Source organism: Mastomys coucha, unplaced genomic scaffold (genome assembly GCF_008632895.1).
Source record: "Mastomys coucha isolate ucsf_1 unplaced genomic scaffold, UCSF_Mcou_1 pScaffold5, whole genome shotgun sequence".
Lineage (NCBI taxonomy): Eukaryota > Metazoa > Chordata > Mammalia > Rodentia > Muridae > Mastomys > Mastomys coucha.
This window is the reverse complement of record NW_022196911.1, coordinates 90,213,616-90,229,402: the sequence shown is the minus strand read 5'-3', so window position 1 is coordinate 90,229,402 and position 15,787 is coordinate 90,213,616. Positions and strand designations below refer to the sequence as shown.

Genomic DNA, 15,787 nt, shown 5'->3' with positions numbered 1-15,787 from the left:
TTTGAGGAATATATGCTAACATACTGGGAGGTTGAGGTAGGAGGATCATCAGTCTTGAGTTTGAGGTCTCTTTTTTCCACCTTGTCTAGTTGGAGCTATATATCATACTCCTCAGTCAGTTCCACAGGGAGCTGACTCCTCTACTGTGACAGTGAAAAGGCTCATTCCCTCTGGCTAATAAAGGAATTGAGAAACTGTTGGGTCTCCTCTATCAGTGTGCAGAGTGTATCAATTCATTTAATCTTCACACTAACACTGGTGTGGACACAGAAGCAGTTTTGTTGAGGTTTCTCTCTGTAATCTGGCTGTCCTGCATATTTGCCTGCCTCTGCCTCCTGAGGATTAAAGGTGTGAGCCACCAACTCTGGGCCTCCAATTTTTTTTTCTTTCTTTCTTTTTTTTTTTTAAGATTTATTTATTTATTATATGTAAGTACACTATAGCTGTCTTCAGATACCCCAGAAGAGAGTGTCAGATCTCATCACAGATGGTTGTGAGCCACCATGTGGTTGCTGGGATTTGAACTCACGACCTTTGGAAGAGCAGTTGGTGCTCTTAACCGCTGAGCCATCTCTCCAGCCCTTTTTTTTTTTGGTTTTTCAAGACAGGGTTTCTCTGTGTAGCCCTGGCTGTCCTGGAATTCACTCTGTAGACCAGGCTGGCCTCGAACTCAGAAATCTGCCCACCTCTGCCTCCCAAGTGCTGGGATTAAAGGCACGTGCCACCAAAACACAAAAACACAAAAGGCTTGGGCCTCCAATTTTTAACCTTAACTTTTTAAATATAATTCTTTTATTTTATGTGCATTGATGTTTTGCCTGCATGTCTGTCTGTCTGTGGGGGGCAGGGTCTGACCCTGGAGTTAGGCCGCTGTGAGTTGCCATGTGGGTGCTGGGAATTGAACCTGGGTCCTCTGCAAGAGCAGCCAGTGCCAACAACTGCTGAGTCATCTCTCCAGCCCTTATTTGTTTTTTTCTATTACATTCTATTCTATGTGCCAGTGTCTGTGTGTGTGGATAAGCATGTGGAGGCCAGAGGACAGCTTTCATGCATTGGTTCTCACCTTTCTCTGTGAGTCAGGGGGTGGAACTCTTGTCCACAGATGTATTTCAGCTTAGTTATCTCACTAGCACCCTGTTTTGGGCTTGTTTTTTTATTTATTTATTTGGTTTTTCTGAGACAGGGTTTCTCTGTGTAGCTCTGGCTGTCCTGGAACTCACTCTGTAGACCAGGCTGGCCTCAAACTCAGAAATCCACCTGACTCTGCCTCCAAAGTGCTGGGATTGAAGGCATGCGCCACCACTGCCCGGCTTTTTATTTTTTTTAAATAAATCTTCTTTAAAAGATTTATTTTATGTATATGTGTACACTGTGAGCCTTCATGTGGTTGTTAGGAATTGAATTTTTAGGACCTCTGCTCACTCTGATCAACCCTGCTCAGGCCCAAAGATTTATTTATTATTATACATAAGTACACTGTAGCTGTCTTGCCAGAAGAAGATGTCAGATCTTATTATGGATGGTTATGAGCCACCATGTGGTTGCTGGGAATTTGAACTCAGGACCTTCAGAAAAGCAGTCAGTGCTCTTACCCTCTGAGCCATCTCGCCAGCCCTTGTTTTTTAATTTTAGCTGGGATTGGTGTTACAGCACACCTTTTATCTGGGAAGGCAGAGTCAGGTAGATTTTGGTGAATTCAAGAGGTCCGCCTGCTTCTGCCTCTTGAGTGCTAACACTTGGAAGGCAAAGGCAAGTGGATATCTGAGTTTGAGGCCAACCTGGTCTACAAAGCATTTCTGTATAAAGCCATGGTTGTTTTAAACAGGGACTCACACAGCAACCCATGCTGGTCTGGAACAATAATCCTTCTGGCCAAGCCTCCCTAGTGAGGGGATCACAGGCTCATTCTGCTATTCCCAACTGAATATGTATTTTGTTTTTGAGACAATGTCTCACTACGTAGTCCTGGCTGGCCTCAAACTCCATTCTTGAACCAGGCTGGCCTTGATCAATTTGCCTCTGGATAGCTAGGGATTAAAAGCTTGCAAGACCGAATTAATACTTTTAAAGAAATTCCAGAGAGTTCACCACCCAGCGTGAAGACCAGAGTTTAATCTCCAGCACATCCGTGTAAAACAGTGGTTTATAACTGCAGTTCTAGGGAAGCAGAAACAAGGACTCTTGGGGCTTTCAGGCTGACAGAGAGCTCAGGTCTCAGTGAGACATTCTTTTTTCTTTTTCTTTTTGAGGGCTTCTCTGTGTAACAGCCATGGCTTTATACAGAAACTTGCTTTGTAGACCAGGTTGGCCTCAAACTCAAATATCCACTTGCCTTTGCCTTCCAAGTTTTAGCACTCAAGAGGCAGAAGCAGGCAAACCTCTTGAATTTACCAAAATCCACCTGACTCTGCCAAGCCCAGCTAAGTTTTCCTAATCTTTTAAAAGTTTAGATTGAGGAGTAGTGGTGCTGCGTGCCTTTTATCTTTTAATCCCAGTACTTGTAAGGCTGAGACAGGGGAATCTCTGTGAGTTCGAGGCCAGGCTGGTGAGTTCCAGGACAGCTAAGGCTACAGAGAAACCCTGTCCTGAAAAACAAACAAAAAACAAAAGCAACCAAACAAAGGTGAATAATGGACTCTAGAGGGTGACCTTTGGTCTCCTCTATGTTTCTCTGAACACATAGTAACACACTTGACACAAAACGAAGGAAGATAAATTCCTGGATTGGAGGTATCACAACATAATTCCTCCACCGCATATAGCATATTCCTTGATTTTCCTCCCTAAAATCCGCACAAAACCAGTTAGAAGAGTTGAGGATTTAGCTCACTGGTTGAGCGTTAAGTTAAGCGTTAAGGTTCTGGGTTCAATCCCCAGCATCGAATTGGGTGGGGGAGGGGTGAAGGGTGCAGACTGAAATAAGGCCAGGTAGAGGAGGAAGTAACTACAGCGACAGGAAAATGGAGTCTGAGCACAAACGCAGCTTGCTCTTGTTTCCCTCGCTGGAAGATGGCACCCTGGGCACCACGTGGACAAAGGGACATTTTCTCCATTTCGGGGCAGTGTCAAAGGATCCAGAGCTAGATTGCCGTTCCTCCAAGTAAAAAAGGGCAGACACCCGCAGAGGCTAGAGTGTCCACTCGGGAAGGTACGGCGGGGTGGAGTCAGTGCCTGGCCCGGGTTTGCCCCGGGCCTGAGCCGGAGGTCCCGCCCCCTCGCCGGCGAAGCCGCGCCGCCATCGCCGCCCGGGCCTAGGCGTGTCTCCGCGGGCGCACGGCATGCTGGGAAGGCGCCCGGGCGGCGGCCATTTTGTCTTATCGGCTCCTCTTTGGAAGAGGCTTTTCGGCTTGAGAGTGGGCCGAGGGGTCGGTTCGGCGGCCGAGCGGCTGGTAGTTTTCGTTGGTGGGTGCTAGGGCTGGTGTGAGCAGCCGCCCGGAGGAAGCACCATGATTTCTGCCGCGCAGTTGTTGGATGAGTTAATGGGCCGGGACCGAAACCTCGCCCCGGATGAGAAGCGCAGCAACGTGCGGTGGGACCACGAGAGCGTAAGTCCCGTGGGCCTTGGGCCTGTGCCCAAGCGCCTGGGGGAGGGGAGCTGGAGGGAAGGGAGGGCGCGGGCCGAGGCCGGCTCGGGTGGGTCGCGGCGGGATTTGGGGTCCTGGCCGCGCAGACTGAAGCACCTGACGGCCGAGGGAGGCGGGAGAGTGGCCCAGGAGGGAGGATTCCGCACGAACCCCGGGGATAGGGTGATTTGTTGTTCTGTGGAGGAAGTCCGGGATTGCGCTTGGCGGGGCAGAAGAAGCACCTTGGTGAGGCCGGGAAACGCGGGAAAAGGAAGGAAGGAAGGAAGGGCTCGTTTTATTACACCGGAGCTCCGGGTTTTTACCGTATGAGAAAGAAAGGCAGTCTTCCGTTATTTGGGTGCAGCCGTCATAGTGAGCCTGACTTCTGACCGGTATTAGTGGGGAAGAAAATCGTAGTAGTGCATCACTTAGGAGCGGTTCCATTTCCGACACTTCTTTGGGAAGGCAGACATTTGAAAGGGGTAACTTGGGACAGTTTATCATAAGAGGTTCTTGCTAATGTGGGTTGATGGCCGCTTGATGCGTGTTTGATGGCAGTAGTCATCAAGACAGGCGGTTGTCAAGGTTTTTGTTTTCACATAAACTCATTCGAGCCTCTTACTCTCTTAGAAAGGTTAAATATAACTCTAGGGTCACAGGTGAGGCCGGAGCAGTTCACTGGCGGTCTCTTGGTAATCGGCAAAGCTGAGTCTAATTTTTGTAGCACTGTTCAGGTTGCACCGTTCTATGAAGCTGGCTTCGTGCATATACTGTACTGTATTTCAAGTACTTTTTATCTAGTTTTGTACTTGGAGCACACTGTTTTAGATCTGAACCGGAGAATGGGTACACTTGATTTTTACCTTGCAGTTATAACCAAACAGCAGTTTTAAATCACTTGCTAATAAGATACGAGAAAGTGGCTCAACAAGAGCTTTTTATTTTTGTTTTTGTTTTTTTTTTTTTTGAGGCAGTGCTTTACTTTGTAGGTCAGGTGGTTCTGGAACTTGAAATCTTCGATCATCTTTCAGAGTGCTGGGATTACAGTCGTTGCCATGATTGGCTGACATACACGCTTTTTAGGAAAATAAATTGTGCGTTGTTTTTAAACGCAGAGTTTGAGTAAAGTAACAATTTCTCTTTTGAAATGTAGAAAGATAAGGTAGGGTACATGATTTCTTTATGTTAAAAAAGTGTTCCATACTAGTAGCTGGAGCCTTCAATCCTAACACTTGGGAGGCAGATGCATACGGGATCCCTGTAAATTCCAGGCCAGCCTGGCCTGCTTTACACTTGCAGGCCAGTTAGGACTACACTAAGAAACTCTATCTCAAAAAAAAAAAAAAAAAAAAAAAAAAAAAAAAAAAGGAGAGTCAAAACCAGAAACCACCAAACCAAAAAAAGTGTATGGCTAAAGTTGTATGGAAGTGGTACCTGATTTCAAATATGTCCTTAGGGTAGATTTATGGTGTTATTAGTTACATTGATTCATGTATTTGTGATTCATTGCAACATGTGAATGTGATGTTCATTGTCCCTTTGGTTGTCAAAGTGCAGACAGTATAGTCTAGACTCTTACAGATTGACCTTCTGCCTCTGTCACAGTGGACTTTGTCTCCTCCTCACCCCACTTAACTCTTCAATCTAAGCATTTTTTTGTTTGTTTTGTCTTGTTTTTTGTTTGTTTGGGTTTTTTTTTTTTTAAGATTTACTTTATGTATATGAGTACACTGTAGTTGTCTTCAGACACACCAGAAGAGGGTGTCAGATCTCATTACTGATGTGAGCCACCATGTGGTTGCTGGGAATTGAACTCGGGACCTTTGGATGAGCAGTCAGCATTCTTAACCTCAGCCATCTCACAAGCCCCTGGGTTTGGTTTTTCAAGACAGTTTCACTGTGTTTCCCCTGGCTGTCCTGTAACTCACTCTGAAAACCAGGTTGTTCTTGAACTCAATGATATCCTCCTGCCTCTGTCTCCAAGTGCTAAAATTAAAGTTTTGGACCACCTCTGCCTAGCCTAGCATTGATTAGTTTTTCCAGTCAGGGTCTCTCTTTAGCCCTGGTGTCCTAGAACTTGCTCTAGGTCAGGGCTGGCCTCAAACTCAAAGGGATTAGGCAATCTAAGCTTTTTTTTTCCCTTTGGTTTTTTTGAGCAATCTAAACTTTTTAAAAGATTAGGAAAAATTACCTGGGCTTGGTGGTCCACTCCTATTAACTATCCCAGCACTGAGGAGCCAGAGGCAGGTGGATCTTGGTGAATTTCAGGCCAGCCAGAGAACTAGATCTTGAGACTGTCTCAAAAACTAAACAACAAAAGTCAGGAAAAAATGTGTAATTTTCCATGATACACAAATTGGATATTTGTGTTTTGGATTAAAGAGAAATGTGATTTCATTCCTTACATCTCTTAGTTTTGAACACATCTTGTGAAGAATGGCGCATAATAATGTATAATTTCTCAATGGTGAAAGTAAAAATTGAGGATTGAATTTTCTTTCTTTCAGTTCTAATGCTTTTTATTGATAAAATGTTTATTGATTGAATACATTTGTCATCATGCCTTTAATGAGTTGCAAGCCTGAAGGGTTAGGGGGCAGTGCTGGTGGTCATGACCAGGGACAAAACATGTGGCCTTTCAAGTCTGTTAGACACTGTCCTTTTTGGTTGCTAGTAACCACCCCCAAGAGATAGTCGAATCCAGCATCTGAATGTAAAGGCTTCATGTTATTGCTACTGTCTAACACCAAAACATAGTCTTGCATTTTTATTCCAGTTGGAAAATTTTCTTCCTAAAATGTATTTGGTGGATGTGGAGAGATGAGGGTGTTTGTTGGACATGGGTCTTAAGGCTTGGCAGCGGGTGCCTTTACCCAATATAGAGCCATCTCTCTGGCATGTATTCAGATTTTTTTTCTCTGCCAGTCTTCAATTAGACCGAGAAAAGCCATGTAACTGATAACTGGGCAGGCCATTTTGTTTCGACTTCTTTGATAAGGATGAGAAAATATCCAAAAAGACCACTGGAAGTCAAGCCTGTAATTTTAGTAGAGTTCCAGACTAGTCTAAGCTAACCCTGCCTCAAGCAAAACAAAGCAAAAAGGAGATTAAATTCAACTGTTGTAAGATCTGTAGCTATTTCGCAGTCAAAATGGAAACTTGTATGGTGGTATTTCAGCCTTTATTTAATCAGTCTTGAGTCCCAAGCCAGTCTGCTGTTTTATATAGCAAGGTACAGGCTAGCCAGAACTTAGCTTTTTTGGGGGGGGGGTATATATGCTTTGTTTGCATGAATGCATGATCCTCAGATTCCTTAGAACTGGGATTAGAGACAGTTGTGGTTTGTCATGTGGATGCTGGGAGTTGAAACCTGGACCTCTTGAACAGGCAGTGTTCTTAACTGCTGAGCCACAGAGAAGTGAAAGGAAACCTTACCTTAGGGTTAATAGGTTTTCTAAAATATATTTGTATATTTTTCTTGAATTTTTCTTATGTGGTGTATGAATGTTTACATATGTTTACTCACCACATAGACACCAGAAGAGGGAATAGGACCCCACTGTAATTGAGCACGGATGGTGGTTGTGAAGTGCTGGGACCCACACAGCACGTATTCTTAATTACTAAGCTATCTCTTCAGCTTACTTGTAAGGTAGCTTTATTTTGACTGACGTGGGTAATTTATTTTAAATGCATATTTTTGTACCCCTTCAGCTCATCACAGTAAGTTTTTTAAAAATTTCTTTACATTTATTATTATTGTGGGGTGGGGTGGGAAGATGACAACTTAAGGAAAGTTGATTCTGTCTTGTGGGTTCCAGGGATTTCATCATCAGGTTTGGTAGCAAGCTCTATCTAGAGCTCTCCTATTGTGTTTTGTTTGTTTTGTTTTATTTGTGTGTGGGATGTCTTTGCTTATTGATATATATGTCGAGATGACCTTGAATGCCTGATCCTCTTGCCTCTACCTCCAAATACTAGTAGAGTACATTGTTAAAATGAATTTTGTCGGGCTGGAGAGATGGCTCAGTGGTTAAGAGCACTGACTGCTCTTCCAAAGGTCCTGAGTTCAAATCCCAGCAACCACATGGTGGCTCACAACCATCCGTAACAAGATCTAACGCCCTCTTCTGGGGTGTCTGAAGACAGCTATAGTGTACTTACATATAATAAATAAATATTAAAAAAAATGAATTTTGTCTGTACTTGAAAAGTGTTGCTTTATAAAACTTGATTTTTAGAGATGGGGGTCTTATGTAACAGAGCAACCTTAAGCCCTTTCATTCTTGATCTTCCAGCTCCCTAGTGCTGGCTTTACAAGCATGCCAAGACTTCTAGGCTACTGTTGTTATTATTTTACATTTGTTTGTTGAGAGAGAGTGTGTGGGTGGGTGGTGGTACACCCTCTACAGTGGGAAGGTCAGAGGACAGACAACCTGTTTGAGAGTTGGTTCTCTCTTGACATGAGGCTTCAGAGATTGGGTCTTCAGGCTTAGCTGCAAACGCACGCCTTTACATTCTGAGCTGTCTTGAAGGCCCATATTTGCCTTTGTGGGGTAAGTCTTGACTAGTACAGTATTAGTGCTCTGTAGGCTCTTGACTGCATAGTGTGACTGAGAGTAGTTTTCACCCAGTGCCACTTCTTCCAGTGATTCAGTAACATATCCTTTGGCATAGATTTGTGCTTTGCACTTGTTTGCAGTCACTGATGTTTTTACATTAAGCAGTTTGTCCCAGGTTTGGTTGGTTTTACTCTTAAGTAACCATAGTAATGCTTGTATCTGCCTGGGCTACCTTTCAGTTAGGCTCCAACTTGCAAGATTTCAACAATTACCAGAGAAGCCATTAGAAGTTAGATTACAGAAGGTGCTAGGGAACTACAAAGTCTAATTTGGAGCTTTTACTATATTTTTGTATAATAGGAATTTAGTAGTTCACTTTGAAGTTTTACATTCAGAACTGCTTCCAAAAGTTAATTTAATCATGGATGATGTAACTGACTTTTACAATGTCAATAGTGAGTCAAATGCAGTTGGTTTATTTGCTGGGACCAGGGTCTTCCCTGGAGTTTTCCAGGCTGGCCTTGAGTAATCCTCTTCGACATAGAAGTACACTTCACATCTTACTGACTGCAGTTGCTTTTCCAACATACCTTAATTCAAGTATATCTTGTTCATTAAAGGTTAATAATTTATGAAGAGAATTGAACTAAATGCATATTTCTCTCATTCTTTCTCTTCCTTCCTTCCTTCCTTCCTTCCTTCCTTTCTTTCTTTACAGGGTTTCTCTTGGAACTCACTTTGTAGACCAGGCTGGCCTCCAACTCAGAAATCCCCCTGCTTCTGCCTCCCAACTGCTGGGATTAAAGACATGCGCTACCACTGCCTGGCCCCGCCATGTTTTGAGGCAGTTTTATAAGTCTTGAAGATGTCCTGTATTTTCTGTGTTTGAGAAGCCCTGTTGTGGAAACCCTGTGTTTCCATAACAGTTGAAACTGCCTTCCTAAGGTTTAGGAAGCTAGATCATAATTGCATTGTGAGAATTGTTACTTCCTCCCATTCCTGTTTTTTTGAAACTGTCCCGCAGTTTCATGAACCCGGTTCTGCCTTGACCAAAGGGAGAAAGGAGACCTGAAACACAGAGTTCGAGAACAAAAGGACACAGAGCCAAGTTGAGGGTTTCCAATCAAGGCTCTCTTTTACTTGGGGGGTTCAGCAATTATATACAAGAGAACAAACTGAATCTCTGGTTACAATGACATTTGAATAACATAAGGGATTCAGGAAGAGTCCAAACAAAGTCAAGGAGGAAGTCAAAGGGAAACTGGTTGCAGGGCTGAAGGTGGAGACTCAGGGTGTCCCGCAGGTCTAGACTCAGGGGAGTGGCCGGAGGTGCAGTCCACAGTGGGGGAGGTGGTCAACAACAGATGTCCTCAGGCTGTATAAGTGCCAGCCAGCAGCAGGTGTAGTTTCCGTGAGCCTACGTTTCAGGTACAGCAGGCATGAGTTGAGTCTGCAGTGGCAAGCTCCGATGTCTTGCAGCTGAGGGACCCCAACATTTTTTGGTTTTGTTTTTGTATTTTAAGATTTACATATTATTACATGTAAGTACATTGTAGCTGTCTTCAGGACAGACTGCAGATATATAGGCATAATATAATGAATATATACTGAAAGAAAATATTACATTTCTGTACTATTGGTTTGGTTTGTCTTGTGATAAAATACCTTAACAAAAGCAATTAAGGAAAGGGTTTAGTTTGGCTTACAGTTATAGAAGGGATACAGTCTTGTTTTTTATAGTAGAAGGAGCATGAGGCTGGCTAGCTACTTTTTCTTTACTGGCCAGCCAGAAAAAGATAAAGAACAGGAAATGGACCCAGGCTGTTAAAGCCTCATAGCTTGCCTTCAGAGACATAAATTCCTATAAACCTCAGCCTTCCAAAGGTTTCATAATCTTATCTCCTTAGACAGCACCAACACATGGAGACCAAGTGTTCACAAACATGAGCTAAAGGGGTCATTTTCTTTCAAGCCTCAACAGTTGACTTAGGAAAAATATGTGTGGATACATTTTGACACACATATACACAGACAGCTTTGTCCTTGGATTTGATTTTCACCAAGGGACATAGTGGCTGCTTAGGTTAGCGGAATTCCTTTGTTCCTTTCTACAGAAATGCATTTTACTTAACATAATAGCAGAACTGTGTGTGTGCAACACTCAGCCCGTGTACTATCCGTATAGTGAGTGACAAATAGGAATTGGTTTGTGTACTTCAGTGACACAGTAAGAATACTACAATGAAAAAACTAGAAGATGCAAAGAGCCTGGAGGCCTTTAAATCCTGGAACCTAATGGATTGGTAAGAATTAGCCTGAGGAAGGGCTAAAGAAAAGAATCGTTACTGTAACTGGCAGGCTGAAGAAATTGAGTGCAGTTGGGAAATTTTTTACAACTGAAGCCCTTGTTTGGGTATCTTGGGTGGGGAATGAGATAAAGGAGTTAACTTTGGACTTCATTACATTGGGAAACAATTGAAGGCTTTTAAGCAGTGGAGATGTTCACTGCCTGGCTGCTGTGGAAGATTGATTCAAATTTTATCATTTAAAATATGTAAACAGGGGCTGGAGAGATGGCTCAGCGGTTAGGAGCACTGACTACTCTTCCAAAGGTCCTGAGTTCAAATCCCAGCAACCACATGGTGGCTCACAACCATCGGTAATGAGATCTGATCCCCTCTTCTGGTGTGTCTGAAGACAGCTACAGTGGACTTACATATAATAATAAATAAATCTTAAAAAAAAATATAAGCAGTAAGAGACGTGTGAGCCATGACCAGCAAAGGAGTATATAACGATGAAAGACAGACTAAGGGACTGGCGAGATGGCTCAGCGGGTAAGAGCACCGACTGCTCTTCCGAAAGTCCTGAGTTCGGATCCCAGCAACCACATGGTGGCTCACAACCACCCGTAATGAGATCTGACGACCTCTTCTATACAATGTATTACGCCGGAGCGAGCGGGGCTGGAGCAAGCGGGCTGGAGCAAGCAGACCCGGTGCGAGTGGGCCATCCTGAGTTCAATTCCCAGCAGCCATATGATGGCGCATGGTCATCTGTACAGCTATAGTGTACCCATACACATAAAATAAATAAATAAATCTTTAAAGGAAGAAAAAGACTAATTACTTGAAAGCAAAACCATAGCTTGAAAACTGATTCTTTTGTTTTGTTTTGTTTTTTTCGAGTTTCTCTGTATAGCCCTGGCTGTCCTGGACTCACTCTATAGACCAGGATGGCCTCGAACTCAGAAATCTGCCTGCCTCTGTCTCCCAAGTGCTGGAATTAAAGGCATGCCGTACCACTGCCCGGCAAAGTCTTAATATATAATCAGGGCTGGCTGTAAAGTGAGTTTGTTTGTGTTGTGTATTGTTTTATTGTGGGAGGGGGGTTGAGATAGGAGCTCACTATGTTGTTTGTTGTCCCAAATTCAAAATCTACCTAAGCCAAGTAGCTGGGATTACAGGCAAGCAGTAAAGCCATAATGTAGATTTTATTAGCATCCACGTTCTCAAATATCAGACTGACCGTTGCCAGTATGAGTTAATCTCAATAGTATCTACATTATCAAAAGTAAATGTTGAAAGCATTTATTTCATATATGATTTACTTATAAAATGAAACTTGGAGAATAACTCAGTGGTAGTGGTACAGTGTACACTTAGTAAGTACCCTGTGTTTCCATAACAGTTGAAACTGTCTTCCTAAGGTTTAGGAAGCTAGATCATAATTGCATTGTGAGAATTGTTACTTCCTCCCATTCCTGTTTTTTGTTTGTTTTTGTTAAGATTTGCATATTATTACATGTAAGTACACTGTAGCTGTCTTCAGATACACCAGAAGAGGGCATCATATCTCATTACCGATGGTTGTGAGCCACCATGTGGTTGCTGGGATTTGAACTCAGGACCTTTGGAAGAGCAGTCAGTGCTCTTAACTGCTGAGCCATCTCTCCAGCCCCCATTCCTGCTTTTTGTTATTGTATTGCAGGGTCCATGGTGGACATGGAGTCAAGAATTGTTGAATAAAGAAAAGAATAGGCGAGGAGAAGGTCAAGTGAATTAATTAGTAGACCTTGAGAGGACTTGCACTGTCCTCTCAATTTAATTTGTGATAAATTTTTATGCTTTTCAATTATTGATATTAAATGCCAGTGGCTAATATCTTAAATTTTGAGTAGTTGCCACAATTATATCCTAAAAAAAGATACCAACTATGCAGCTAGGCACCGAAGTGCCTATTACCCCAGTGCTGGGTAGACGGAGACAAGTGGATGGATCCTTGGGGATTACTGACCAGCCAGACTAGCCAATCAGCAAGCTCTAAAGTTCAGCAAAGGACAGTGTCCCCAAAACTAAGGTGGAGAGCAGCTGCAAGAGACAGCTGATGGTAGGAAATAAAAATGGCTAGCAGTGTTTGAGGAAGACACCCTACGTCCACTTCTGACTTTATCGTGTCATGCGTTTGCACACACATGCATACATACAGTAAACATGAATAAAAGAAGGTATTATGTGGATTTATTTGTATTATTGGCATTAGTAACTTCATTTGAAACACCCAGATATGTACTATCAGTTTTTTGTGTTCTAATGTGTTTGTTTGTTTTTTGTTTTTTTTGTTTTAAAGATTTTATTTAATATTATATGTAAGTACACTGTAGCTGTCTTCAGACGCACCAGAAGAGGGTGTCAGATCTCATTACGGATGGTTGTGAGCCACCATGTGGTTGCTGGGATTTGAACTCAGGACCTTTAGAAGAGTAGTCAGTGCTCTTACCCGCTGAGCCATCTCTCTAGCCCTGTGTTTGGTTTTTAAGCTCTCCAACTCCTGGGGGAGAATCAGAAGCACTTTAGAGGCTGGAAGTATAACCCAATGGTTAGAACTTGCCAGCTACATACCAGTTTCTGGGTTTTATTCTAGCATAGTGGGGAACAGGAGGCACAAGACTAAATGAGGAGGACATGCAGGATAGAGTAACGTAGTTTTGGTGTATTACTAAATGGTATAAAGTGCTTATCTTTTTGGTTTGGTATCATTTGATTTTTCAAAAATGTTTTTTGATTAGAGAAATTGACGTGTGTGGGTGTAGGTCAGAGGACAACTAGTGGAAGTTGGCTCTCATTCCACCATATGGATTGTTGGAATCAAACTCAGGCTTTTAGTCTTGGTAGCAAGTATATTTAGGCACTGAGCCATCTTGCCAGCCTTGGATTGATCTTTTTGGACAGGCTTCATTTTCTCTGTAGCCCTGGTTTCAAATTCCCCGGCACCCTGTCTTAATCTTCCAGGTGCTTGATTACAGAGATAAGCTACCACAACTGGCTCTTATTGTCATTTTACAAGACACATCACTGTAAACTCTGTGCTTAGAGCTTCTGCCTTGCTTTATAGTTCTGTGATTGCAGAAAGGTGCTACTATATCCAACGAAGAAGTTCAGAAATGGCATAAAGAAACATTAAGTTTCTAAAGCATAGGAGCTGGAGAGATGGCTTAGAACTTACGAATACTTGTTGCTCTTGCAGGGACTCAGGGTTGTGTTCCCAGCATCTACACGGTGGCTCCTAACAATCTGTAATTACAGTTTTGTTTTGTTTTGTTTTGTTTTGTTTTGTTTTGAGACAGGGTTTCTCCGTGTAGCCCTGGCTGTCCTGGAACTCACTCTGTAGACCAGGCTGGCCTTAAACTCAGAAATCCACCTTCCTCTGCCTCCCAAGTGCTGGGATTAAAGGCGTGCGCCACCGCTGCCTGGCTTCTTTTTTTTTTCTTGTGCCAGCATCTTACTCTGTAGCCTTGGTTGGCCTGGAACTCTGTGTGGACCAGAGTGCAGAGATCCACCTGCCAAGTTTCTGGGACTAAAGGTATATACCACTCTAAAACCAGGCCTTTGCCTTTTGAAGACTTTTTTTTTTTTTTTTTTTAAGATTTATTTATTATATGTAAGTACACTGTAGCTGTCTTCAGACACACCGGAAGAGGGTGTCAGATCAGATACAGGGCTATACAGAGAAACCCTGTCTTGAAAAACCAAAACCAAAACAAAACAAAAAAACCAATGGGCTTGGTATGTGGTGCTGTACAGTGTGATACCAGCACTTACAAGGTTGAGGCAGAATTATTTTGAATTCAAGGACAATTTGGGTCAGTCAGACACTGTTCCTATGGAAAGAAAATCAGTAGAGAATTAGTTCACAATGTTTTCCTCATAACAGGGGCCTGCTGGAGACACTCAGTGATTATAGTATTGGCATATAGGAGATGTCTGATACATTTTGTGAATCTTTAGCAAAAATATAAAGCTAGTTTGCTTTAAATGCATGTTTTTATTTAGATGCATTTTTTATTTAGACATGAATTCCAAGTCCTAATCTGTAAGTAGTTTAGTCTACTGAAAAGCTTGAACATTGATTGTTAAGAACTTGCTATAAAAGGGCACCAAAGTACCACAACAGGAAATTAAAAGTTAGGATGGAAAAGGTCAGAATGAGATCATTACACATTACATACATGTATATTACTAAAATATCACAGTGTACCTTATGTAAATGACAAAAGGATTTACAAGAATGGTGTAGTTTTTTAAGATTGTATTTTTTTTTAAAGATTTATTGCTTTATATGAGCACACTGTAGCTGTCTTTAGACACATCAGAAGAGGGCATTGGATTACAGATGGTTGTGAGCCACCATGTGGTTGCTGGGACTTAAACTTGAGACCTCTGGAAGAGCATTCAGTGCTCTTAACTTCTGAGCCATCTCTCTAGCCCTCCTTAAGATTGTATTTCTAATAGTGTGAGTGGGGGCAATATTTGTGTGCGCAAGCATGCTAGAGGAGAGTACAGGTAGTTGTGAGGCTCCAGCTTGATTTCTAGAAACTGGGCGCAGGCCCTCTGCAAGAGCAGTACCATTTCTGCTGCGCCATCTCTCCAAACTCTGTTAGAGGTTGTTTGTTTTTACATAATAAAAATTGCCAGGTGTGGAGGTTAGTGCATGCTTTTTAACCCCAGCACTTGGGAAGCAGAGGCAGTCAGATTTCTGAGTTTGGAGCCAGTCTGGTCTACAGAACAAGTTCCAGGACAGCCAGGGCTACAAAGAGAAACCCTGTGGTGGGCACCTCTCCCTTCGATTCCTTTTTTCTTCAATTCCTGACTCCTAAATACCATGCCTAGCTCACAATTAGTTCATAAACACAAGATGTGTTTATTGGGAAATTAGATTTAATTAATATTTATAGAAAATAACTGATAATTCTGAAAGTTGCATTTATTTTTATTAAAATTTAAGAGTATAAAGGTCACAGTTTTAGCAAATGAACTTGTACTGGGTCAAAAGATGAATATATCAGCATATAAGAATATTATTGGGTTGGGCGGTGTTGGCGCACGCCTTTGATCCCAGCACTTGGGAGGCAGAGGCAGGTGGATTTCTGAGTTCCAGGACAGCCAGGGCTACACAGAGAAACCCTATCTCGAAAAACAAAAACAAGCAAACAAACAAAAATATTATTGGGCTGGCTCAGCTGGTTAAGAACACTGATTGTTCTTCCAGAGGTTCTGAGTTCAAATCCCAGCAACCACATGGTAGCCTACAACTATCTAAAGGGATCTGATGCCCTCTTTTGATGTGTCTGAAGACAGCTACAGAGTCCTCACATAAATCTTT

The 15,787-nt window shown here is 42.6% G+C and overlaps 1 protein-coding gene across 5 annotated transcripts in view; it reads left to right on the top strand.

Moving 5' to 3' along the window:
- Window positions 1-3,274: 3,274 nt before the first annotated feature.
- Window positions 3,275-15,787, top strand: part of Luc7l3 (LUC7 like 3 pre-mRNA splicing factor) — a 32,340-nt gene continuing 19,827 nt past the window's right edge. For 3 of the 5 annotated variants that reach the window (XM_031350698.1, XM_031350699.1, XM_031350697.1), the window contains exon 1: window positions 3,276-3,545. In XM_031350698.1, coding sequence (XP_031206558.1) covers window positions 3,447-3,545 — 99 coding nt within the window. In that variant the 5' untranslated portion in view covers window positions 3,276-3,446. Of the gene's footprint in view, window positions 3,546-15,787 lie in introns of all 5 variants that reach the window. The other 2 variants (XR_004113095.1, XM_031350700.1) reach the window with 2 other exon arrangements.